We start from the raw sequence: 27041 nt of genomic DNA, 5'->3' as shown, positions 1-27041 counted from the left end.
ACAAAAAGAAAAAATTTTGAATATACATTACCTGTAGTCAATGCACACTAATTAGATCATAGCTTAAAGTGTCAGTTGTTTTTTAACAACTACATTTAAAATTTCACAGCAGTAAGACCTCTCCTTAAATCTTATGTTTCTCTCACTGGGACAGAACTGCAGATACTCAGCAGTATTCCTAGCAAGTTCCAAAAGGTCTGAATTAGGAGGCTTGGACTGCACTTGGCCTATTTTAATGTTTTAAGTTAGATCTTTAAAAAATGTTAAAGTAAATAAAACAGTATGGCCAAGAGTAAACAATGACTACATATAACTGCCGATCTCAGTATTCAACACAGCGCAGGGTTTTCTTTGACATTTACCAGACATCATAGATTACTACCAGAACATCACATAAGTTTATTTCAGATGTAACAGCAATGTTAAAATCAACAAGTTTAATTTTTAACTGCACCAAGTAAACTTAGCCATTTAAGTATTTTTAAAGTTATTCCCTCCAAAAAACTGAGGGAGCTTTTCTTTTCCACCCCATAAACCACAGTTTCCCAATAGTTCTATTTTCGGAGGACTTTCAATTGATGAGTAAACTGCTTTGGGGAGATTTTAGAACTTCTTTCCCCAAATGAAAACTAGTCTGGACAAATTATAAATTGCATAGATTTCTCTGCAGATTCTTTTCTTTAGAACCTAAATGCAATTACCATAAGGATAATTTTTACCTATTTTGCTCCATAGTAAAAACTATCTGTCCTAAAAAATATGATGGATATATCCTCTGATCTTCCAGTTAATAGAATTGTTTTACCTCAACAATTTTTATGTTCCAAAATAACCAACTCAACATGGGACATTACTTGAGTCTTTACTGACTCATAGGCAAATGAACCAGTACCCAGCTTCTACATCCTCCTCTTCCTTAAATGGATGGAATTAGTTAATACAAGTTTGATGTAGGACAATTAACCCTTTCCAAACAAGTCTGATGTAGGACAACTAAACTTTTCAAACACCCAATTTAGGTAAAGTTATTGTCTAGTATGGAAAAAGAAACTATAATGATAGGGAGCCTACACACTCAATTCAAAATTTAATTTTTTCCCCTTCCTTAAATAACATGTACTTAATTGTCATGAGGCAGCTATTCAGTTTTCAATAACCACATTTAGGGATACATTCATAGGACTGATTAGATAGTCCAGGTGAAATGGTTATAGAAATAGAGGCAGTGTCATCTCAGAAAACTCATATATCAAAATCTATTTTGATATCTGGAAGTTTACACAAAGGCTGAATTCTTCAAACTAAGTACGCCTTCTGTAACTCAAGCACTCTTCTCTTGGCAAGAGCAAGCTGAAGCTTATCCATGAAGGTAAAGGTGCTTAATGCTAACTTTTTTTCTAAGCTTATATTTGGACTGCTGAAGAAACTGATACCCAAGAAACCACCATGGTTTTTCTACATTTTCACTCTCTTAAGATTCAAATACTATAAACTCATTCAACTATCCTCCTTTTCCTGTATTACTGTTGGCACTCAATTAAGACTGCTGAAGTCTATTGTACTTTGTACTTTCACATTCTCAAAAAAGATTATAAAATGTGCATAAACATTGTGTAAAATAATTTTGTCATTTAACATATTTGGAGAGATGAGATTTCTATTATCAGAATTTACATGAGGATAAATATTATGAATCAAACTTCCTTTTCAAGTCAAATGACAAGAAAATTCAAGCCCTGTGCATTGTTTTAAAGTCTAATGAGAACATTTCATGGGCCACCAGTATTGGCAATCTAGAAAATTTTAAAATTGGATATGGGGCTATGTAGGAAAACATGAAAATTTCAGATGTCTCCTATCTTACAAAAAGTTATCAACCCATCCAAGCCACTCCCTATGTGCCAGAAAATGATCTGGCATAAACCAGTCCCATCAGTAGAGGAGGTCACAGTGACATTTATGTTATTAACACTTCTGAACTTCTACTTTTCCAAGAATAGAAGCAATATGTTTAGCAATTCCCCCTCCCCCAAATCCTTAAGCTCAGTATCATAGGCACAGAAAATAAGCAAATCTGGGATGTTCTCCAACAGATAAGCAATAGCACAGCTATGTTATTCTCAAAAATACTGTCTAGATATTCTTTCCTACATAATCCAATGCTCCGTGGCTACGCTTTTAACAGTCTGCCTGCATTAGGTGACATTAGATGCATTTATTGTGCCACGAGTCCATCTAAGCTTCCTTTTCGGTGTTTTTTAAAATGTCCAAGAGACAATACCTGCTTCAGGTTTATTTAGGGGTATTGACCTATAAGGACATCAACTCCCATTTTTAAGGTTAGACTAACTATTGTGGATTTTCCGAAGAAAAAGGACAGGAAACAAAAAAGTAATCACAACAAACCTCTTTAGGTCAGTTAAAGGCCATATCTCTAGCTGGGATATTAAAAAAAATTAATCTCACCAGCCACACTCTAAAAGTTAATGCCACTAGTAACAATCAACAGCAGGAAAAATAAACCTGCTAACAACCAGTCCACTCATTAACAAAAAGCAGTTTAACTCAAATACTGAGACCAAAGTAAAACACTACCTACCCAAACTGTCCCACCCACCCTCAGCGAGGAAGAAAGAAAGAATTGCTTAAAAAAAAAAAAAACAAAATAAGCTTAGTATTTCTTACAAGGATAACAATGGTCCAACTCCTGAGACAACACTCAGAAGGACAAAAGGTGGAGTGAAGGCAATGTCTAGGGATTAGTATCCCACAGTCTTGAAAAACCCAAAGTACCACATACACACTAAACTTGTCTTTGAATTAGAGAACAAGATATTGCTGCTGTTTCTTTTTGTCTTTTGATATATACAACATTTTGTAGGCTCTGCCCTTCAATGTGAAAGCAGGACATAAAAAAAAGAAAATTGACACTGACACCCAATTTTGGGGGACCATATTAACTGTGAAACCAAACAGATCTATACCTCCTCCTTCCTACAATCAAACCACCTCACAAAAATAAGAAAACTAAAGCAATCCAAACATGATTAATTTTGAAAGTCCTTGAAGTATTAAATCTTTTTTAGAGGAAAGAAAAAGAAAGAAAGGAGGACAAACAAGAACAAGAAGGGAGGGGGAAAAGAAAGAGGGGGGGAAAAATCAATGGGCCTTTCTTTTATTTGGCGACAAGCAAGTGCAAGAAAGTTCATTTCTAATTTGTTCAGTTGTCTGTTTTTTGTACATCTGCATTCTGGCCAGAAGGGACTTTGAGGTTTTTCTGCAACACATGAGCATCTGCGGGCTCTATCCTCTTATAGTAGTTCTTCTTTGTCTCAATAATCTCAAAGCCAAACTTCCTGTAGAAGTCAATTGCAGACTCATTGCTGATCTGGACATGCCTGAGATATAGGAGGGTATCAGGAAAAAAAAAATTAAGATTTCATCAGCCTTTGTGTATTCTCCACAAATAGTTTCAAATTGGTTAGAGCTGGAATACTGCACACATTTGTTAGATTCCCCTCATAATTACTAGCAATCAACAAAGATTAGGTATTCATCTCAGAAAAACCTTTGATGACAAATTACACTTTTAACCTAACTATTACATTTGCAAGACAGCTGGCTGAGGTTAGGAGACTCAGAAATAGTGTTTACTCTTAAAATCAACAAAGGGCAAAGTACCCTAGCTAGCATAACATTTTTTATTGCAAGGGGAGAAAAGATTCCAGTAATTAAAAATGGGTAAATAACCACAGGGATGATTCAAAGACCATATTAACACATGCAGGAAGAAAAAAAAGACAGAAAAATAACATAACTAGAGTCTCAAATGCCTGAATATATCCTCTCTGATCTATAAAAAACATGCTATATTTTGAAAATAAATAATTTGAGCTTTTTCAATTATTCTCCAAAATAGCATTATATCTCATTATATCTCTATATATAATCTCTCCCACTGCCAAAGTTAAAATGAGAATAATCTTAATACCCATATTATTAAAAATCCATTATTGTGATCTAATCTTGGCTCTTAATCTGAGTTCTATAATACTGATGTTATAGTAATATAATATCAGCTAGGTACTCTCTAATTTTGATTATTAAACCCTATTACTAATGAACACATCACTGAGAACCTTAAACAAAACCCAGAGAACAAACAGCATGAGAAAGTAGTATTAATGATAACAATTCTTTAATTCTGAAGACTTGAGTTTTAATCTTGGTTTAATCTCTGACTTTGTAGCTCCCACCCCAACATAATAAAGCAAAATGAGAACGTTTTATCTCAGATTCCTTATCTATTATTGAAACAAAACGAAACTTCTTTTCGTAACTACTACTTTCATGGTTTTTCCAAAAGACAATGAAATAAGTAACCAGATTTTAAAGTTTCCAGTAAAGATTTCTACTGTCAATCTATTACATTCTTTAGATAAGAACATTAAATTAATCATTTCACTTACAGATAGATGTTGTCAAAAGTGCCATCTTTTTCACAGATGTTTAAGACATGATTTAACATTTTAGTTCCTATTAACAAGACAAACAACAAATTAGTAATTTCATAAAAGTCAATCTTTACATTACACATCTAATTGCCATTTTAACACTTACTGTGTCCTAACAGAATTTGAGGTAAACACAAGACAACCTGATTTCTGAAAATTTTGTTCTTTCCCTACATTATCTATGTATGTTTAAAACTCATAGCAGAAAAACCACCTTTATATACAAGCCCTTCCATGTAAAAGGAAAACAGAAAAAGCAAAGAGACACTGATAACAGATCTATATAGGGCTTCTAGTTGAAATATGTTAATAAAGTTATTTTCCATCTTATATAATTCAGTATAATTCTTTCCCAATATTCCCAAAAGAAATGGTTTGACTCACTGGGTCAGAAACAGTAACAATGTATTTATGCTTCTTTAAACAAATAAAACAAGACAAAAAATTTTACCTATTCCTAGCCTTCGGTATGGTGCCAGACATCCTAGTGTCATGATGTAAAGTCTCTTCTGATTCTGTGAATGATCCACCCTACAGCATACTGCACCTACTGCAATATCATTGAAATAGGCTGCCATGGAAAATATAAAAATATAAAGTTCAAAGACAGAATAACACATTTTATTCAATCTTTCTTCCCTTCTATAAGAACTAAATTATTGCTATTGGCAATAAATTTTATCAGCTACTCTGAATATCAATAGCTTCAAAAATTTCCTGCTTCTTTTTAGGGACTTAAGTCTCCTCTAGAGTAGAGACAAATATGTGAAAACATAGGCACACAATGAATTAGAGAAGATATTTAGCATTTCTTTTTAAAATTCAAATATTGTCTTGGTTTCTCTGAGATTTTTCTCAGAACCTGAATCACCCCCATTTCCTCACTTGTAAAATAAGGAGATTAAATTAGTTAACTCTGCTCTAGTATCAAAAACTAGGGTCAAGAACACCAAAAAAACAAATGAAGGGGGGAAAAAAAACCATATTATACCAAGTTTTGCTAGCTCGCCAACCTCCAGCACATCCTTGTAGAACTTGTCATTGTAGCTGACTGGAAAGATGACCTGGTTTAATCTCTTCAACTGTTTAATATTGTGTGGTGTCACATCTCCCAGCTCGATCCGGCTACTGGAACAAACCAAAATGTACTCAATAAAATATAATTAGCTTCATTTGTTAAGATGAACATATTTAGAAGAGTACCAAGTCTTTTTTACATGGCTGATAAATCCAACCTTTCACAGTGACTTTATACTCCTACAAAGATTACCATTTATAAGATTCTGCCAGCCATTCCATCCAGATTCAATCTGTAGCTTTCATACAATTGTATACATTTAGAGATAAATATGGTAAGCGACAATTACTAAGAAGGTCAGACTAATATTCTATGTAAATGCCAAAATTTTCCTTGTAGTTACCAGTTCAGAAAAATTTAGATGTCTATTACTGATCAAAAGGACTGATGATACCAAATGTTGGCAAGGGGGTGGCAAATAGGAATGGCAAAAATGCAAACGAACATCTCTAGAAGACGATCTAGTACTACGTATCAAAAAGCCTGAAAGGTACATCTCCTTTATGGAAGTAATCCTGCTCTAGAAATTTATTCTGAAAAAATAATCCAAATAGGCAAAAGTTGTATATATTCCATTAATTGAGCTAGGAACGACCAGAACAGCCATATGGGGTGGTATTCGAAATCCAGATTCCTGGACCTCACCCCACTTTCAGAGGCAGAATCTCTGGAAATGAAACAAGGGAATCCATATGGGGGAGGGGGTCTGAAAACTACTTATCAAGAATGCAACAGTAGTTATTAAAAAAAAAAAAAGTCATCAAAACAATTGGTTCCATGGGAAAAGGAATTAAGGCTAAAAAGATTCAGACTCACAGTAACAAAGCTGTGTTGCATCTAGGCCGTCAACAAAAGGATTTTTCAATAGCTCAGGTCACTATCACTACCATAAACTGAAGGTTGATCAAATGTGAAAGACAAACCCGAACACCACTAGCACTATCATTAGTAACGTTGCTTACACACATTATTGGCCTTCTTAAAAATCACAACAAATGATAAAATCCTTTAAATAAGATCAAATCAAAATAAAAATGAGTTGAAAAATAAAACAATCTGATGCTGTCCAAGTAGCTAGAAAATGTGGGTCCTACTCACTGGGTGCTAGGTGCTAGTTTCAGATCACAACAGCATTGGGCAATAGCAGGGAAAAGCAAACAACACACCCTAATTAATCATTTGCATCATATGCATATAGGTTTTGAAAACTCTGTTGGAGAAATGACTACACGAGAATGTTAACCATCACACTTTTGTAATGGTAAAAAAGAAAAACCTAAGTGTCCCCAGTAGGGAACCGGTTAAATAAAGCATGCATGATACATTTATATTATTAGCACAGAAACACTGATTTATTGTTTTGTGTGAGGGGAGGAAACACATTCTAAATCCATGTAATAAAAAATTATCTAAAACAGTTTTTGTTAATATAATATACAGGAAAAAAATGCTTTAAACCATATACAAAAAATGTGTAATCAGAACCGTGGGTGGCGCCGGGGTTGAACACGAGACTCTTGATCTCAGGGTTTTAAGTTTGAGCTCCATGTTGCGTGTAAAGATTACTTAAAAATACAACCTTTAAAATAATAATAATATAAAGAACAGTGGGTAATGTTAAAAACAACACTCTTTGAATGTTACAATTTAGATATCAGAAAATAGAATACAGACCATTATGCTCCTTTGGAACTTCAGCCTATCTGCCTCAGTTATTTCATTTTTATGCTGTTTTTTATTACTTACTGTGACCAACCACCCTTGCATATCTTGTACATTTTCTTAAAATCTGAGCACAGTTTCTTAGTGGCCACACAAATTCTTAAGATGCAAACATCATCGCAGAAAATAGAGATTTCATTGTTAGATTTTCTTCCAATTTCTAGATACACTAAGTAAATACAGGTAAATACGACCTCTCCTAAGTATTTCAGAACTAAAATGAATTCTTTTTGTGAGATTCAGGTCCTCTTTAACTAGGTTGTATCTCACTCATAGGACAATTCCCCTCTTCATTAAAGCAGACCCTGGCTTTCTCTTCTTTAAGCCTGAAGGAAATAACATTTTACCCAAAACCTTTTTTTTTTTTAAAGATTTTATTTATTTATTCGACAGAGATAGAGACAGACAGCGAGAGAGGGAACACAAGCAGGGGGAGTGGGACAGGAAGCAGGCTCATAGTGGAGGAGCCTGATGTGGGGCTCGATCCCATAACGCCGGGATCACGCCCTGAGCCGAAGGCAGGTGCTTAACCGCTGTGCCACCCAGGCGCCCCTACCAAAACCTTTTTCTGATTAAAACCTACTTAGGCTCACTTACCCACCATCTACCATTCACAGACCTTTTTATTAGCAGATACAGTTATACAGTAAAATACAAAACCCTTGGAACACAGGGTGCCTGGGTGGTACAGCTGGTTAAGCATCTGACTCTTGGTTTCTGCTCAGGTCGTTATTTCAGGGTCATTAGATCAAGCCCTGCATCAGGCTCCAAGCTCATCAGGGAGTCCACTTATAAGTCTCTCTCTCCCTTTCCCTTGGCCCCTCCCCCTCTCTGAAATAAACAAATCTTTAAAAAAAAAAAAAAGTACAGGGTTCACATCTCACCTACACGGTGTGTTCCTTAGAAAAAGGATTCCCACCATTTAGTTAATTAATGTATCACCTCACATTTTTTTGGTAAGAACATTTATGTTCTACTCTTTGGCAATTTTCAATTATATGCATTAGATGATCCTCACACTTTATTTTACACCTGAAAGTTTGTACCTTTTTATCAACTTCTCCTTATTCCCCCAACCCCAGCAACCATTTATCTACTGTTTCTATGAGTTTTGACTTTTTTATTTTTGTATTTCACATACAAGTGATACCATGCAGTGTTTGTCTTTGTCTGGCTTATTTCACTTAGCATAATGCTACTCTTTCACTGAGTATAGCACCCCAAATTTGGTACAGTAATTTATTTTAAATATAATATAGCATTTATTGATTGTATTTAGAGCACAGTATGTAAAAATTATCCATTGCAATTAAAAAATTCAGACTCTAAGTCATTGAAAGACTACATTATGAAGTCTAATCATAAACAACTATAAAGAAAAACTTAATCTAGGAAGTCAAGCTCCTAAATTACAAGTGAAAGATCATGAGTTTTTAAAAAGTTTAAGAATGATTTCCAGGTGGGGTGCCTGGCTGGCTCAGTTGGAAGAGCATGCAACTCTTGATCTTGGGGTCAAGTTTGAGCCCCACATTGGATGCAGAAATTACTTAAAAGTAAGTAAAAACTTCAAAAAAATGATTTTTAGGTAACTGCCAGGCTTCAAGTATCTTAATAATTTTTAAAAGGATAATAACCAGGTATTTCTTAACTTCATACAGAAGGAAAAGATTTAATCTATGTGCTAGATTAAATCTAAGAAAAATTTACTAAAAAAGTTTCCATCAGAGTAGGCAGATCAATCCTAAATAGAGAACACTGTATTAAATCATTAGGGAATAAGCAGCTTAATCTTTTCCTGCCTAATTAACAACAACAAAAAAACATGTATTGATAAAAAAAGGTCCATCACCATAGAAATGACTTAGGATGTGAAAACATCCTTTAAGACTATCACCAGAAAGAAGTTTGATGTATATAGCCTTCCTATATTTTTCTATGCATATATATATACACACACACATATATATAATACACACACACACACACACACACACACACATATATATAATTTCAAAACACAATTGGGATACTATGAATATTGTTGGGTAGCTTAAGAAATAGCTATTAAATATAACTTTGTCAGCAAATTTCACCTTCAAATACAGTTTAACTTTCATGAACATGACATGTCTGATTGAAATGGAATACTTCTGTAATCTTGATCACTTAGCTCTGAATTATTTTAAGATGTGGATATTCTAAATATATCAGAGTAATAGCAACTTGTAAATATAATTAGCAAAGAATGTATAGTATCAGAGGTATAAACAGAGTGCTATATAGAAATGTCAAGAAAATGAGAACATGATTGTAAACAACCAACAAGCTTTTAGAAGTTAAAAGAACTTCTAAAGTTAGAAGGAATTTGAAAAAAAAAACCCAGGAATTCCCAAGTCTCCACTGGAAAATTAAAAAGAGTGTCCAAGAGTTGTATCTGTGAATCTATAATTTTCTAAAGTTCTTATGAACATAATAGTTACCTATTCAAAGCATAAATCAGGTATTTCAATAAATATTCGAACACCTATGTGCTAACACCTGGAAAGCAAAGGAGTTTATACCTAGGAAATAGTGTCTGAGTGTATTTATTACACATATTCACACACACAAAATATATATACAAATAATACATATATTACACATACGTAAAATACAATGTCTTAGTAATAGCACATGCACACGAAGTACAAAAATACTAGAATGAAAGTGATCCTGGGAACAGATGTGAAGGGTGACTAAGAGTTTGTTCTGTGGAAGGCAAGAAATGAAAATTTTAAAAATATATTTGACAGAGCACAAGCAGGGGGAGCAGCAGAGGGAGAGGGAGAAGCAGGCTCTCTGCTGAGCAGCGAGCAAGATGTGGGACTGCATCCCAGGATCCTGGGATCATGATCTGAGCTGAAGGCAGACACTTAACCCACTGAGCCACCCAGGTGCCCCAAGAAATGAATTTTTAAAAGATTCTATTTGAGAAAGAGTGAGCGAGAGAGAACAGGAGCGGGGGACGGAGAAGGAGAGGCAGACTCTCCGCTGAGCAGGGAGCCCTGACGTGGAGCTCCATCCGGGACTCCAGGATCATGACCTGAACTGAAGGCAGATGCTTAACAGACTGAACCACCCAGGTGCACCAAGAAATGAATTCTAAGAGAAGGCAGAACATGAACAAAATAGCAACAATGTATCCCCCAAATTACAGGGGGTTTGATTTGGTAAAACAGTATATTTGTGGCTCTCTTCCTCTGGGCTACCTGCTGAGGGGGGCCATCTCCTACTCTTACTTGGCACCACAGCAATCCTCAGACCTCCAGTGAAGCCCAAGATCATTAAAAGTGAACCAAGTTCATTCTGCACCAGTCAGACCAATATTTCAAAATTAAGTGCAACTGGCTGACACTCAAGAGGCAGTGGTAATAGGGTGTGCAGAAGATTCAAGGGCCAGATCTTGAGGCCCAACATTGGTTATAGCAGCAACAAGGAAACAAAGCACATGCTACCCAGCGGCTTCCAGAAGTTCCTAGTCCACAACGATAAGGAGCTTAAAGTGCTGTTAACATGCAGTAAATCTTACTGTGCAGAGATTGTTCAAAATGTCTCCTCCAAGAACCACAAAGCCACTGAGGAAAGAGCAGCCAGTTGGCCATCAGAGCTACCAATCCCAATGCCAGGCTGTGCAGGCAAGAAAATGAATGTAGACCTCTTATGTGCATGATGCATTTGTGTTAATAAAACCATGAAACTACAAAAAAAAAAAAAAAAAAAGGTGTGCTTTGTGTAAATGTGGAAGCAGGGACTGGAGAGGAAGAGCCACCAATTTTATGAGGTGCTTGCACATGAAGATGATACCTGGCTGTCATCTCGATCTACACTTATTCTCTTGGTTGACTTCAATCCAATAATCTTACCGCTTTAAATGCTGCCATCTTCCAAATCTGTCTAGCTTAGAGATCACTCCTAAACTCCAAAGCATCTATAGTAGACACCTCAAATTAAACATATCCAAAACTAAATCTTTGATTCCTCCCCCCAAATCTGCTTCACCTGTAGCTTTCTCCGTTGATAGCGTCTCCATCCTTGACTGCAGGTTACTCTCTTACCTCCTTCATTTAAACGATACCTCAAGAAAGCTTCTTCTGAGAAATGTTTTCTTTCTTCGTAATATTCCTGATAGGCTTTCTTATCAATCAAGATTATGTCTGGCCTTGAAAAAAGTTTGGAAGTGTTCCTTCTTACTCTTCAGTTTCGTCAATGTTTGCTTCATGTATTTCCAAGTTACATTATAAGAACATAAATACTTGGGACCGTTATATAAGTTGGTGAACTGGTCCTTTTATCCTTTTGAAATGCCCTTCTTTTTGCTGTTAATATTTCCTTATATTAAAATCTACTTTGTTGGGGCGCCTGGGTGGCACAGTGGTTAAGCCTCTGCCTTCGGCTCAGGGCGTGATCCCGGCGTTCTGGGATCGAGTCCCACATCAGGCTCTTCCGCTATGAGCCTGCTTCTTCCTGTCCCACTCCCCCTGCTTGTGTTCCCTCTCTCACTGGCTGTCTCTATCTCTGTCGAATAAATAAATAAAATCTTTAAAAAAAAAAATAAAATAAAATCTACTTTGTTCATCAAAATAGACATACTGCTTTCTTTTAATCAATGCTGCATCATATCTTTTACCATCTTTTACTTTCAACCTCTCTATATCCTTGTAATTTATTTTTTTTAAAGATTTTATTTATTTATTTGACAGAGAGACAGCCAGCAAGAGAGGGAACACAAGCAGGGGGAGTGGGAGAGGAAGAAGCAGGCTCATAGCAGAGGAGCCTGATGTGGGGCTCGATCCCGTAACGCTGGGATCACGCCCTGAGCCAAAGGCAGACGCTTAACCGCTGTGCCACCCAGGCGTCCCTATATCCCTGTAATTTAAAGTGTGTTCTGTAAACAGCATATACTTAAGTCTTCTTCCCTCAATCTGACAACGGGAGTCTTTTTTTTATTACACAATTCTTTATTCTAAATATTATGCAATGTGCAAGTATTACTTTTATTTATTAAAATACCATGACTCAGTTGGTTGAGTGAATGACTCTTAGGTCGGTTTTGGCTCAAGTTAGGATCTTAGTCATGTTCAGTGAAGAGTTTCCTCATCCCTATCCCTTCCCCACCCCTCTGACCCTCCGCAGGCACACGGGCTATCTTGAATGAACGAATGAAATCTTTAAGAAAAAATTTTAAAAATAAAATAGCATGAGGGGCGGCTGGGTGGCTCAGTCGTTAAGCGTCTGCCTTCGGCTCAGGGCATGATCCCGAGGGTCTGGGATTGAGCCTCCCATCAGGCTCCTCTGCTGGGAGCCTGCTCATTCCTCTCCCACTCCCCCGGCTTGTGTTCTCTCTCTCGCTGGCTGTCTCTCTCTCTCAAATAAATAAATAAAATCTTAAAAAAAAAAATAGCATGACAGAAAAAGGGGGAAATTTTTGTCATCCCATTGAGTCGTGCTAATCTTCTCTGTATCATTCCGATTTTAGTATATATGCTGCCAAAGCAAGCACTGGCAACTGAAACATTTGGTCTGTCCAGACTTAATTATTGATATAGTCTATTCAAGTCCATCAGCTTGCAAATTTTCTATATATACTCTTAGTTTGTCCTTTATTTTTCAAGCCTTTTTTGGGGGATCAATGTTCATTCTAGCTTAAAAAAAGGTTTTAAAGTTTACATAATATTTAATTCATTTTTCTTGGTGTATAGTTCTGAGTTCTGACAAACATGTATAATGATAACCATCAAGATTTAGATCAAGATACAGAATGGTTCCATCACCCCAAAAATCTCCCTCATAACCCTCCAGAGTTTCAACTCAAACACCACTCCCAGGCAACCATTAATGTTTTGTTTCCCATATCTTTGCTTTTTCAAGAATGCCACATAAATGGAATCACGTAATACAGAGCCATTTGCTTGGCTTCCTTCATTCAACATTATAATGCCTTTGATACTTACCACACAGTTTTATCAACAGTTCCTTCCTTGCTGAGTAATATTCCATAGTATGGACATACCACAGTTTATCCTTTTGTTGAAAGGATTTGGGCCTACACATACACTGCTCTATAGGTTCTTGTGTGAACATAAGTTTTCACAACTTCTTTTGACTAAGAGAGGTAATGCTGGGTTAAATGTATGAGTTCCAGTTGTTCTGCATTCAGCATTTGGCACTGTCAACCTTTAAAAATTTATGCCACTCTAACAGGTGTGCAGTGACATTTCATTGTGGTTTTAATTTGCATGTCCCTAAATAACAAATGATGTTGAACATGTTTTCATTTATTTCTTTGCCATTCATATAACTTCTCTGGTAAAGGAGCTAGTCATATCTTTTGCCCATTTAAAGCAAACTGGGTTCTCTAACTGGGTTTTAAGTGTATTATGGATACATGTCCTCTGTAAGCTAATATATTGCAAATAATCTGAGGCCCCTTCCCACTTTTTACATTTCATTTATTTTTCTCTTAAATAGCCTTGGGGTATAATTTATACACCATAAAATTCATGTTTTAAATGTACAGTTCGATGTTTTTAGACTATTTACAGAGTTGTGCAACCATCATCTCAATTCAGCTTTAGAAATTCACATCATACCCCACAAATCCCTTCTGCAAATCTAAAGTAAATCCCCTTTCCTACCCAAAGTCAACCACTAAACCTACTTTCTATATATTTGCCTTTTCTGGACATTTCATATAAATAGAATTATAAAATAAATGTGATCTTTTGCACTACTACACCTCTTTCATGCAGCATAATGTTTCTGAGGTTCATCCATGATGTAATATATCAGCAGTTGAACAATATTCCACTCTAAGGATATACCACATTTTGTTTATCCATTCACCATCTGATGGGCATTTTAACAGTATTAACTTCATGGCCATTATAAATAATGCTGTTATGAATACTGCATACAAGTCTGTGTGTGGACATGAGCTTTAGTTTTTCTCTGGTAGATACCTAGAAGTGGGATTGCTGGGTTGTATGATAAATATGCTTAACTTTCTTTTTTTTTGTCTAAAGATTTTTATTTGTTTGACCGAGGGGGGGGGGGGGCGAGCGGCAGGCAGAGGGGAGGGAGAAGCAGGCTCCCTGCTAAGCCAGGAGCCCGATGTGGGGCTTGATCCAAGGACCCTTGGATTCATGACCTGAGCTGAAGGCAGATGGCAGACACTTAACTGACTTGAGCCACCCAGGCACCCTGCTTAACTTTTTAAAGAAACCACCTGTGGTAGGTAGAATAACGGCCCCGAAGGATGTCCATGTTCCAACCTCAAGAATCTTTGTTATTTTACATGGAAAATGCATTTTGCAAGATGTGATTAAGACCTTGAGATGGGACGATTAACCAGGACTATCTGGGTGGGCCCAATGTAATCAAAGAGGTCCTTAAGAGTCAGAGAATAGGACAAAAGAAGCAGAAACAAGAGACTTCAAGTTGCTACACTGCAAGCTTAAAAGATGAAGGACTATGAAACAAGGAATGCATGTGGCCTTATAGAAGCTGAAAAGGCAAGGAAACAGATTCTCATCTAGAACCTCTGGGAGAAACAATCTTGTTGTATTAGTTTCCTAGAGTTGCCTTAAGGAATTATTACTGAGTGGCTTAAAACAGAAAATTACTCTCAGGAGGCTAGAAGTACAAAATCAGGTCAGCAGGGCCATGCTCTCTGAATCCAGAGCAGAATCCTTCCTTGCCTCTGCCAGCTCCTGGTGGCCTCAGATATTTCTTGGCTTGAGGCAATAACAACTCTAATGTCTGCCTCCATCTTCACTTGGTGTTCTGTGTGTGTGTCCCCTTTCCTCCTCCTATAAGGACACCAGTCATTGGATTTAAAGCCCTCTGTAATCGAGCATGACCATCTTAATTACATCCGCAAAGACTCTATTTTTCTTTTTTTAAAGATTTTATTTATTTGAGAGAGAGAGAGAGCATAAGCAGAAGAGAGGGGAGGGGGTGAGGGAGAAATAGGCTCCCCACTGAGCAGGAAGCCCAACACGGGGCTCAATCCCAGGACCCTGGGATCATGATCTGAGATGAAGGCACATGCTTAACGACTGAGCCACCCAGGCGTCCTGAAAAGACCCTATTTCTAAATTAGGTCATGTGCTGAGGTTCCAAGCAGACATGAATTTTTCTTGGGGGGGGGGGATACTATTTAAAATCACCATACCTACCAACACCTTGATTTTAACTCAGTAAAACCCATTTCAGATTTTTGATCTCAAGAACGAAGGTAATAGTTTGTTTTTAAGCAATTAAGTTTGTAGTAATTTGTTATAGCAGTAATGGAAAACTAGTACATTACTAAACTGTTTTCCAAAGCAGCTGCACCATTTGCATTCCTACCAATAATGCATTAGGGTTCTAGTTTCTCTACAACCTCACCAACACTTCTTAAAAAATATTTACTTATTTGAGAGACAGTGCATATGAGAGAGCAGGGGGAAGGGCAGAGGAAGAGAGAATCTCAAGTAGACTCCCTGGTGAGTGAGGAGACCAATGTGGGGCTCAATCCCAGGACCCTGAGATCATGACCTGAGCAGAAACCAAGAGTTGGAGGCTTATCCAGACTGCAGCACCAGGCGCCCCCTCACCAACACTTTTTAGTGTCCTTCTATTTATAGCCATTTTAGTGTTATGAAGTGATAATCGCTTTGGATGTGCATTTCTCTAATGACTGATAATGTCGAGCATTCTTCTGCATGGTTATTAGCCATCTGTCCATCTTCTTTGATGAAAAGTTTTGTGCCCATGGTCTAGGCCTGAGAATAAACCTAAAATTTTTACAGTAACTAATAATAATTCCCATTTTTATATTGGACTGCTTATTTTATTGAGTTGTAAGAGTTCTTTATATATTCTGGATACAAATTCTTTATCAGCTATATAATTTGCAACTATTTCGATCCAATTTTTGGTTTGCCTTTTCATTCTAACAGTGTACCATACTAATGTAAACTGTTACTAATAGCAGAAACTGGAAATTCTCTGTACCATCTTCACAAATGTCAATCTAAAAACTATAAAACTATTGTAAAGGAAGTTGTTGGGGCGCCTGGATGGCACAGTTGGTTAAGCATCTGCCTTCGCCTCAGGTCATGATCCTGGGGTCCTGGGACTGAGCCCTGTATCAGGCTCCCTGCTCAATGGGGAGCCTGTTTATCCCTCTCCTTCTGCCCCTCCCCCACTCGTGCTTGCCCCCACCTTTCTCTCATTATCTCTCTCTCCTAGATAAATACAATGTTTTTTAAAAAAATAAAGTTAGTTTGTTTTTTAAAAAAGGAGGAGAAACTGTCAGATTAAGAGGTGATGAGACATTTCAGCCAATTAAAATGTGTAGACCTTTTGGGATTGATTTGAAAAAAGACATTTGTAAGACAAATGAGGAAAAGCAAATACAGACTGGGTATCAGATCATAAGATGACATTAGGTGTACGGTATTACACTTTTTTAAGATTTTATTTATTTGACAGAGAGACAGCCAGTGAGAGAGAGAACACAAGCAGGGGGAGTGGGAGAGGAAGAAGCAGGCTCCCAGCGGAGGAGCCTGATGTGGGGCTCGATCCCAGATCACTGGGATCACGCCCTGAGCCGAAGGCAGACGCTTAACAACTGCACTACCCAGGCGCCCCTATACTTTTTTTTTTAAGTCGTTCATGATAAAGACTCATACTGTACTATTTACAGATAGAATGAGATAGTATATCAAGAATTTCCTTTGAAGTACTCCAGCAAAAAAGGAAAAAGGGAAAGTACTGATCAGGCAAAGACAAAAGAACATAAGAATTAATACTACCTATTGGAATTGATGCATTGAGGGCTCAATGGACTATTGACTTTTATAGGTACTTGTAAATTTCCATAATAAAAAATAAAACATACATTACTTATTATATAAGGAACCAGAAGCTGTAGCACTTTGCATTTATGTTAAGTTTTATAGCAACTTTGGCTAAGAACGAACAAAGACATGCTATTTTTGATACTAAAACTCATGGTAGAAAGCACTTGATGCCTGACTTATTCTCGACCATTTGAAAAACCACAACCCCTCAATTCCCAGCTGTACCAAGCCTTCAGTTTCCAGAAAAGAAGTTGAATAAGAGCTGGATAAGAATGAGCCTTCCATTCTGGTACAGACCTCCTCTTCTAAATTCATCAATCTCAGGATAGCCTGTTACATAGTCTTTGCCTTTGGTGTAAATGGCCACATGTCCTGACACTTTTTTCCCATTAAAACTACTGTCAAACATGTTTTAGGTAAGAATGATCATTTAAAAAATTATTTATATAATGTAGTTTAAATGCTACCTGTGATTAGAAGCAATGTTGGTGTTAAGTAGATAAAAACAATTAGATAGTAGGGGGAATGCATCCAGAGCTTTTACATTAATTTAACTCATAAGAATTCTTTTTTTTTAACACATCACTTTGAGAGTTATTTCCTGAAATATAAATACCGCGTAATATATATCCTCTGATTATGTGAACAGATCACGTTACCAAGAAAATCATAGTGAATCAGAACATCTAAAAACACAACTACTAAAAGAAACACTTGAATTTTAGGGGTAAACAAACAGGAGCACATAAAGAAGTCCAAGAAACAATTTTCAAGAGAGTAGGGAAAAAGTCTGGAGTAGTAGTGGCACAAAATCCAGAAATGGATTCCAAACCTGCCTATACACCAGAATCACTTTGCCAGTTAAAAACTCAGATTTCCACATCCCACTGTGGAATCTTTAATAATTAAGGCTTCTTATGTTAACCACACAAGTTTAGCATCCAACTAAAGTAATAAACTTCCCAATGCGTAGGTATAAACTTCCATATCCGAGAATTTTGGTGAGGGAAAGTAAGGCTAAAGATGGGCAGAGAGAAGTGGATTTCATAGAAACGTTAAATCATTTCCCCTATGTAAGTAACACAGTATTATTACACTACAGCGTTTATGTTTGTGACACAGCTAGTTCTGAAAGCTAGTCTCAAATTCAAATCAGCCTGACTCCTGAAACCTGGTTATTACTCACTACACTGTTTACTTACTTCAGATAAGATTTTAATGTAACTTGTTCTTTTTTTTAGAGATTTATTTATTTAGAGAGAAAGAGAACACACATGAGCAGGGGGAAAGGGAGCGAGAGTGTCCCAAGCAGACTCCACGCTGAGCGCAGAGTCGGACATGGGGCTTGAGCTCACAACCCTGAGGTCATGACTTGAGCCGAAATCAAGAATCAGATGCTTGACTGAGCCTCCCGGGTGCCCCACATTATAGTGTAATTTAACAACATAAACTCTCTTATCAATCGAGGACCTCCACTCTGTAGATAAGCCCGAAATTCCTGGACAAAAAGTGAAATCTGCTACATCTGTTAGACTCAACAGTTCCTTGTTTTTAATTTAAGTTGGCTGCTAATATTTAAATCAGAAGCTTTTACATAAAGCCTACATTTCTGCTTTTTTTTTTTTTTACTCATTTATCTTATCTGCCTGGTCCCAGGTTCCTGTTGGCACCAGTTTACAACCCTAACTGTAAAAAACTGATACAGCAGTAATTAAAGAAACTAAATTATTCTCTTGGCTGAAGTAAATTCATGTGACATGTCATTTTTTTCTTGTTTTTCAAATCCGTAACAAACCTCAATGTTTCTTCTACCAGAGTTTAGAATAAGGATCTAAAAAGGGAAAACGGATATAGCAGAAGTGCCGATGTATACCAAGTTGTTAGATCTAAACACAGCTACCTGCCCCCTACTTTATAGAGCCCATTAGTTATTTATTTCTATCAGCACCACAAGATTAATCTGTTAGTCAAATCTCATACCACCCTCATGCTTAGAATATGGTAGAAAACCTTTACCTGTGGCTTAAAACAAGCACTGTGATACAATAATAATGCATGTTAAGTATTTAGCACAGCAACATCAGATAATAAGCGTCAAATGTTTTTAGCTATCAAAAGAAATGTCAATTATGCCCAAAATTATAAAAACTAAATTTAGTGGCAATATTCTGAAGGGCCACAAGATGGAGGTATGACTACACAAAAGTACGTCTCTCTCTACAAAGTCTGACTGAAGTTACACTGCAAAAAGAGAAAATGAAGTAATGTATACAGAAAGCTTAAAGTCTAACCACTTATATTTTAAGTGAATATTAAGTACACCTTAGCACAAAATTTTAACTGCTTGGTCACTTCTTGTGGAAAGTGTTTGATCTGGAAGGGCCCTCAGAAGCCACTGGATCCATTCCTCTTCATTTCACAGATGATGGAACTGAAGCCCAGACAGATATACCTGTGGTTATACAGCCATTTATCAATAAAACCAGAACCAGGCCTATGTCTACAAATTTCCATTATAGTGCAAGATCAGCCATACATATGACTCCCCTCAAACGAGTCATCTTTACTCAAGGTTATTAAGAGAGAGAAATACCAAACCGGGAACATTTATATAAGGTGTACTAATGGTAAAGGGGATTTGCATAAAACTTAAAAAGTATTTTAGCAAGGATCAAAGTATGTCCATGGTCCTTTGATAAAAAATTCCAAGTGGCTTAGGGTAGATAATTTTTTCTTAGCTAGCAGTAATCTGGTTCTAAACTCTTGCCTTCAAATAAATTACATGAAAGAGTAATTCCTCTAACGTATAAATTCCTTTAACTTAAAATCAGTCCACTGAGAATTTATCAAAGCACAGCTTAAATACTAATTGTTCACGAAGCCTTAACCTGTCATCCTGCTGAGATTTCTACCTCATCTGAACTATATTATACTGTTTGTACCCTTCCAAGGCACAGCACCTCTGTGTTGCTGTAAGCATTTATTTTTATACCTTACCTCTTCCGCTGAACTACAAGACTTAGGGCAGGACCTCAAATATATCAAAGAACTGATGAATTACTTCCAGTAAGTCCCAAAAAACTATTAGTGACCATATTGCTAACTATCATTGGTGGCACACTGAACTACAAAATGTGGTTGCTTTTAGTTCAATGCTTTTTGTGTTAAAGTAAGTTTCCTTTAAGAAGATAAATTATGCTGGGGAGTCTGGGTGGCTCAGTCTGTTAAGTGTCTGACTCTTGATTCAGCTGGGGTCATGATCTCAGGGTCCTGAGACTGAGCCCTGCGTGGGCTCCAAGCTCATTGAGGAGTCTGCTTGTCCCTCTCCCAGCCCTTCCGTCTTTCCCCCAACTTGTGTGCATGCTCCAAGTAAATAAATAAATAAATAAATAAAGATCTTTAAAAAAAAAAAAAAAAGATAAGTTCTGCTATGAATAATAATCTACGTGGACGGGCAGGGAGGTAATCTAAGTGTATCTTTAAATATACTTTAGTTTTCTGGAAAGAGAAATAAGAAATCTTTAAAATGCTCCTAAGTACAATTCTTGCTTAACCTAGTCCGTAACAAGTTCCATCTGTAAAAAATTTCTTCTCATGATCTGGGTCCTAAACTGGCATTGCTCTGACAATATTTACTAATTCGAATGTCTCAACCCCATTTTTCTAAAGAACATTATCTTTGCAATTTGAAGTCAAAACACACCCAATATCCAAATTAAAAACTGGTAAGTTACACAAGTAACAGGTAAGTCACAAACATAGACAAATGGCCAGTAAAAGTGGGAAATGTCCAACTTCACTAAGTAATCAAATTAACAGTAACAAAAAAAGGTGGGGGGAGAAATACCATTCATCATCTAATCTGCAAAGTAAAACTAGAGTTAGGCTATTATGTGAATATGTCCTCAAACCCAATTTGTAAAGAAACTGTTATTTCTACCATTTTACAAATGCTCAATCTATGCCACTCATCCCAGAAGAAGGTAATTTATACCAACAACGGCTGAAATGGCAGCCATAATGTCCTCCCCTTCGCCATCAGCCCTTGGAGAAGATAACGGCACTCTCACACACTGCTGGCAGTATGAACTGCTACTATCTTTCTAGAGGTCAATTGGCACCAAATATCAGACACTTAAAAATGCCAGTACCTTCTGATCCAAAAAAATTCACTTCTAGGGAATTATCCAAAAGAAATAAGGATGTGTGTCAAGTAGTTTTATAAACAAGCATTCACTGCAGCACTATCCAGGACTGAGAAATGCCTCTGGACTTAGAAACAAGGTTTTCCATTAACAGCTTCAGCAATGAAAGAGGCAGAACACAGATAGCACTAGCTCAGGAAAGGCAATTATTCCTTCTCCATCATGGCAGACAAGGTGACTGGATTTCGGTATTTTAATCTAAGACCAAGAGTGGCTTCAGAATCCTTCATCACAGCCATACACGATCTGTTGGCCCACAAACTGCACATTTACTATTTAAAAACACCATCTAAAATTGGATCCTACGGAAAAAGATCATGTTTTACACCAACTTTTTTTTCAGGGTCTAGCACAGCACTGTCCAAAATAAATACAATTTGAGTCACATATGTAATTTTAAAATTTCTAATATCTAATTAACAAAGCAAAAAGAAATAGATGAAATAATTTCAACATGTAATCAAAATAAAAATTTCACTTTTTAAAAAAAAATCTTTTTTTTTTCATACTAAGTCTTTTTGAAGTTTATTTACTTATTTTTGGTCATCTCTACATCCAACATGGGGCTTGAACTCACAACCCTGAGATCAAGAGTCACATGCTCTTCTGATTGAGTCAGCCAGGCACCTCCAAACGAAGTCTTTTTAAAATCCCGTGTGCATTACACTGTAAATCTCAATTCGGATGCTAATTTTCCTTGAAAATACTTGATCTATATTTACATTTCACAAACTTTATAGATTCACCTATCCAGGTTGTTCCAAACATACCTGAAAATTGTCCAACTGACTCTGAGTATCAGTTTTTAAAATTAAAATTTTAATTAAAATTCAGTTCCTCAGTAACATAAGCCACATTTCAACTGCTCAACAGCCTACTGTAGCTAGGCATTACTGTGTTGCACAGGACAGGACGAGCATTTTTCCAATAAGTTAGGCAATGAATGTATATAGGAACCAATGGAAGAGATCAAGAGAAAGCAGTGTTCGCTATAGGACAATTACATAGTTTTGTAGGTATTAAATTATAATACATAGTTTTCATTTGTGATGAAAAGGAAGTTTCTATTGGTTACAATGGGCATTTTAATGGTTTCTGTAGGCTGTCCTTTAAAAAAAAAAGGACAACCATTTAAATAATTGAGAAGTTACATCACAGCTAATACGTGTAAAAGAAAACCAGAAGGATTTCCACAGGCCAAAATGGAAAATGTAAAAGTGAAATTTAATATAGATATTAGTTTGGTCTGGCAAAAACACTGGCTTTGAAAGATAATGTTTTACATGGATAACCTTTAAAAATCTTTTTCAACCCCGAAATTCATGATTATTCTTTGTTCAGAACTTTACCAACAGTTGTCCACCATTTTTGGAAAAAAATCACAACACAGATGGCAACACAGCATTAGTCACCAATACACACATCTGTATTGGTAGCAGATCTACTTTCTAAATTATATAATGATTTTATTTACAGACAGATGGAAACATCTGATCTTATGATTTATGGTGTAGTTGTACCTGATCATTTACATATTGAAATAAATATTTTATTATAGTTTATTTTATTTCTCCTTATGTTGGTTACACCACCATATTGATTTTCTAAAGAATTGTGGCACAGGTAGGTTATATTTTATGTGAATTCATCTCAACAAAGCAAGGGAATATTACAAAGTATTTTAAAATACATTATCTCAATCCACATCCCACAAATTATTGGCTTTATAGAAGCAAGGAGTATGAATTGGAGGTTTACGAAAGTTCCTGAATTCTCCTTCAGCCTCACTGCCTGTCCCAGTACAAAAACAGCAATACAACCTTTAAAAAAAAAAAAAAAAAACACACCCCAAAACTTGTTTTACTTTAGTATAGAATTTGTATGGTAAAGAGCACAAATCTTGTTCACAGCTCATTGACTTTTTTAACATATGTATACATCTATGCAATCAATATCCAAAGTAAAGATAGAGAATATTTGGAGTACTTCAGAAAACTCTGCTGTGCTCCTTCCCAGTCCATCTGCTGTCAGAGGTAACCATACTTCAACAAAGATTCTTTTGACTGCAAAATCTTCTATTTTGGAAGTACACTGTCCTATATACTGTATTTATATTATTGTTATCTACTTCCCCATCTTTACTTTCCATGTATTCACATCTTGTTGAAGATTTTTTTTTTTTTTAAAGTAAGCTCCTTGCCCAGCGTAGATCCCAACATGGTGCTGAACTCCCTACCAGGAGATCAAGACCCAAGCTGAGATCCAGAGCCAGAAGCTCAATGGACTGAGCCACGTAGGCGCCCCTAAAGATATTTTTATAGAACTGATTTATACCTCTTTGCTACAATTTAAAGGTAAATGGATTCAGTTTTACTTTCTATTATACTGACTAGTTATACTGCCATCTCAGTCATGGCTGTGACTTCTTGCTTGAATATCACCTTCCTAGAGAGGAACAATAGATAAAAATTATCAGCTTACCATCCACAAATTCAACCTACAACATCCCCGGTCCATAAAAACAAGCAGCTTCAGTACAAAGGGAATAACATCTTGTAATACACCCTCAAGTTTCTAGACCATGCATATAAATACATGCAGTAATTAAAAACTGGAAATTTATCTACTATGGAGGAAAGGCAAATACCTGCCAATACAATGGAATGTCCTACTGCTACTAATAAAAACAAAGTATAAATATGAAGAAAAATCAAATAAAATAGTAAGTTTTAAAAGTTTGAAAATGATAGGCAATATAGGCAATAACATAAAACATTTAAATAGATGATTTAGAGTTAGAAGTTCTTCATGTTTCCAATTTTACATATTTCTATTCAACTTACAGTTCAGTTAGCTCAATATACAATAAAACACTTAGCAAATAAAATTTCATACGAAAATATATAATCAGGACCAAGGTTTTATTTTCATAGGCCTTTCCAAATCAAGAGTCAGGACTACAACACTAACCACACTATGCATGGTGATACAAGTCTTTGAACTAAAGGACCTTAGAATCTTTTTAAATAATGTCTATTGTCTTTTTTCTGTGCCTTAAATACAAGACTTAAATATGAAAAAAATTTTAAAGTCCCATCTAACCTGGTCGTTATTCATCTGGGAAGTTAAAGGAACTATTCCTGTGAAATCATCTTAAAAGTTTACCATGAGGAACACAAATTCAAGTTTCCAACCGTAAATGATAGAACTAGACTTAAAGACTCTTCATTTCAGGGATAGTTGCTGGCTTGCGGTACAAATTCAGTAACTATAAGTTTCCTCTAAATTTAGTTACTCGTTTCTGGGGATTTGCCACCATCGTGTTGTCACATGTAAATCACCATTTTAAGTAAAAAGATAATTGCCTCATAAGTGTATTAACTGAAGGTAGATTGTGAATAATACCACTGTTTGACCATTTCTATTGTCCATTAGGTATCAGAAAGAACATTACACCCTAGCAAGACTGAGCTAGACCAAAGATTTTGAATCTAAACACCCAGAATAATCTCTTGGAAGTCCTCCTTTATAAATCCATGCACTCTGAACTGTGGTAACTATTCAGCCTCATTTTTAGTACTCTAACAGAACAAGATGAGAAGTATTGTGTGCTGATGAGAATAAAAACCGAGGGATGCCTGGATGGCTCAGTCAGTTAAGCGTCTGCCTTCTTGTGAGGTCAAGGTGCTAGGGTCCTGGGATCCAGCCCCCCAGAGCTCCCTGCTCAGCGGGGAGTCTGCTTCTGCTTCTTCCTCTCTCCCTCCCCCCTGCTCGTGCTGTCAAATAAATAAAATCTTAAAAAAAAAAAAAAAGAATAAAAAATGAGTAAAAGAAAGCATCCATGCTCAAAGGAAAAAAAGAAAAATCTCACTAAATTATATTGGATCATATATAAAATATCCAAACTTCCTAGATCATGATTCAAGTGCTACAAACACTTCCCATACCTCAATCAGTATCCTGATCGGAACTCTTCAGAACTTGATGTTTAATAGTGCAGGTACTATGAAAATTTCATGATTTCTGAACTTTAATGTAAAACATACAATTCAACAGAATGAATTTCCAATATTTAAAGCAAAATCAAAGTAAGGAATCATGTTACAGACGTAAGGCCAATTAACCTTTCTTGGACCTCTTCGACCCCAATCACATATATACACGAGAGTCTTGTTTTAGGCAGTGTAAGATTATTTCGAAGACTGACTTTTATTTCATCCCCAAAAGACTGAACAGTTTGAAAGGCTTCACTAACTCAACACAGTTACAATTCTTAAACCGACTTGCTATAATAGAAAAAAATTCAGGCATCTCAGAAAGCTTTTAACATTGATAAAAGGAGAGCCCCAAAACGACAAATTTAGGAAATATTTTAAAACACCGTGTTATGTAATTAATATTTTAACAGTATATAATTTAATAGAAAGGTGTTATCCAAATGGAAATAGTTGAACCAAAATAATCCCTAATTTTATCCAAGAGGAAACTGAAAAAATATTCATTTTGCTAGCCACCTGAAAAAAGCTTCGTAGTAGTAACCAAGAACCCCCTCCCGCCCCCAGCACACGGGCAAAAGCAAACTACTGAAGCAATAGCTCCACCTACTGATCAACAATACTTCCTTAAACATTTTGGCACCCCAAGACTAAAGAGCTCACGCTCTCTCCCCCTCCTCCACTCGCTCTGACCCAACCCAAATCCAGTTGAGTCACTAGCTCTTAATACTCATCTCCATGCTCTTTATTCCAATTCTTTCTCCCTCCAGAAGGTTCTGCACAGCTCCCAAGTGTGAATAAGACTGAAAGGTGTCAAAGACCGCAGGTCCCAGGGTTGAGCCTGGATCTGAAAAGGACAACCAGACCACTCCACTTGGAGTGGCGGGCCTTGGTGGCTCAGCCGTCCACTCCCGGGTAGGAGGCCCACGGCGCCTCACATGAGCTTTTCCCTGTTGCCCCACTCAGCTGCTAATCTCTGTTCAACCCACACTCGTCCTCCGGGCCGAAATCCTGGGTTCCCCGGGTCTTGCCTCTGCTGGCCCTTCAGCCCGCCAACAGCCCCGCGCCGAGCATCCGCCCCCTCCGCTGAGCAGAGAGAAGCCCAAAAATCTCCCTCCGCCCGGTCTTCGCCCGGAGTCTCTCCCCGTCTTCGCAGCCCCTCTCCCCCGCCGGCCCGGCCCTGCCCAGTTGCCCTTCCTCACCCTTTCATCTTCCCCGCCTGCTGAGGCCGTTGTTACCACCGATATCAACGCCGTTGTCGTCGCCGCCCTGAGCTCTCCGCGCCCTCAGCTCGGGCCACTCAACCCCCACAAGCCGGCCTCCCCGCCTAGCAGCTGAGCGGGTGACGGAGGCCGAAAGAGTCAAGCTCAGCCCTGCGTCTCCGGAGGGGGCGGGGGTTTCTCCCGCCGCCGCGCTGTGCCGCCGCTTCTCCACACGTGCACACCGGGCAACCCACTCCCGCCCGCCGCCGCCGCCGCAGCCAGCCAGACCCGCCGCCGCGCTGTGACCTTTCACCCCGCCCCCTCTGCGCGCCGGCGCGCCGGCCGCCTCGCGCGCAGCCGCACTGCTGGCCTCCGCGCACCCTTCCCCCTCCACTTCAGGACCTCCATTTTCCTACTGGGCTGTGGCCTCTGGCGTCA

At 37.4% G+C, this 27041-nt stretch overlaps 1 protein-coding gene and 1 pseudogene across 2 annotated transcripts; both read right to left on the bottom strand.

Annotated features, from left to right (window-relative positions):
* Positions 1-375: 375 nt before the first annotated feature.
* On the bottom strand, positions 376-26919 carry NAA50 (N-alpha-acetyltransferase 50, NatE catalytic subunit). Of its 2 annotated transcripts, none has more exons than XM_045785160.2 (5): positions 26604-26919; positions 5506-5639; positions 4966-5085; positions 4470-4536; positions 376-3398 (listed from the first exon to the last, which is right to left on the bottom strand). In XM_045785160.2, the coding sequence occupies exons 1-5, from the start codon at positions 26609-26611 to the stop codon at positions 3221-3223; spliced, it is 507 nt and encodes a 168-aa protein (XP_045641116.1). In that variant the 5' UTR covers positions 26612-26919; the 3' UTR covers positions 376-3220. The 2 variants fall into 2 exon arrangements, with proteins under 2 accessions (XP_045641116.1, XP_045641115.1); XM_045785159.2 differs by having other exon boundaries at positions 5506-5642; positions 26604-26916.
* On the bottom strand, positions 12763-12853 carry LOC123784467 (U6 spliceosomal RNA; annotated as a pseudogene).
* Positions 26920-27041: the final 122 nt, after the last annotated feature.

This window comes from Ursus americanus, chromosome 4 (genome assembly GCF_024610735.1).
Source record: "Ursus americanus isolate L20-20 chromosome 4, mUrsAme1.1.p, whole genome shotgun sequence".
Taxonomy (NCBI): domain Eukaryota; kingdom Metazoa; phylum Chordata; class Mammalia; order Carnivora; family Ursidae; genus Ursus; species Ursus americanus.
Note: the sequence above shows the minus strand (reverse complement) of the source record. Positions and strands in the feature narration are given on the sequence as shown.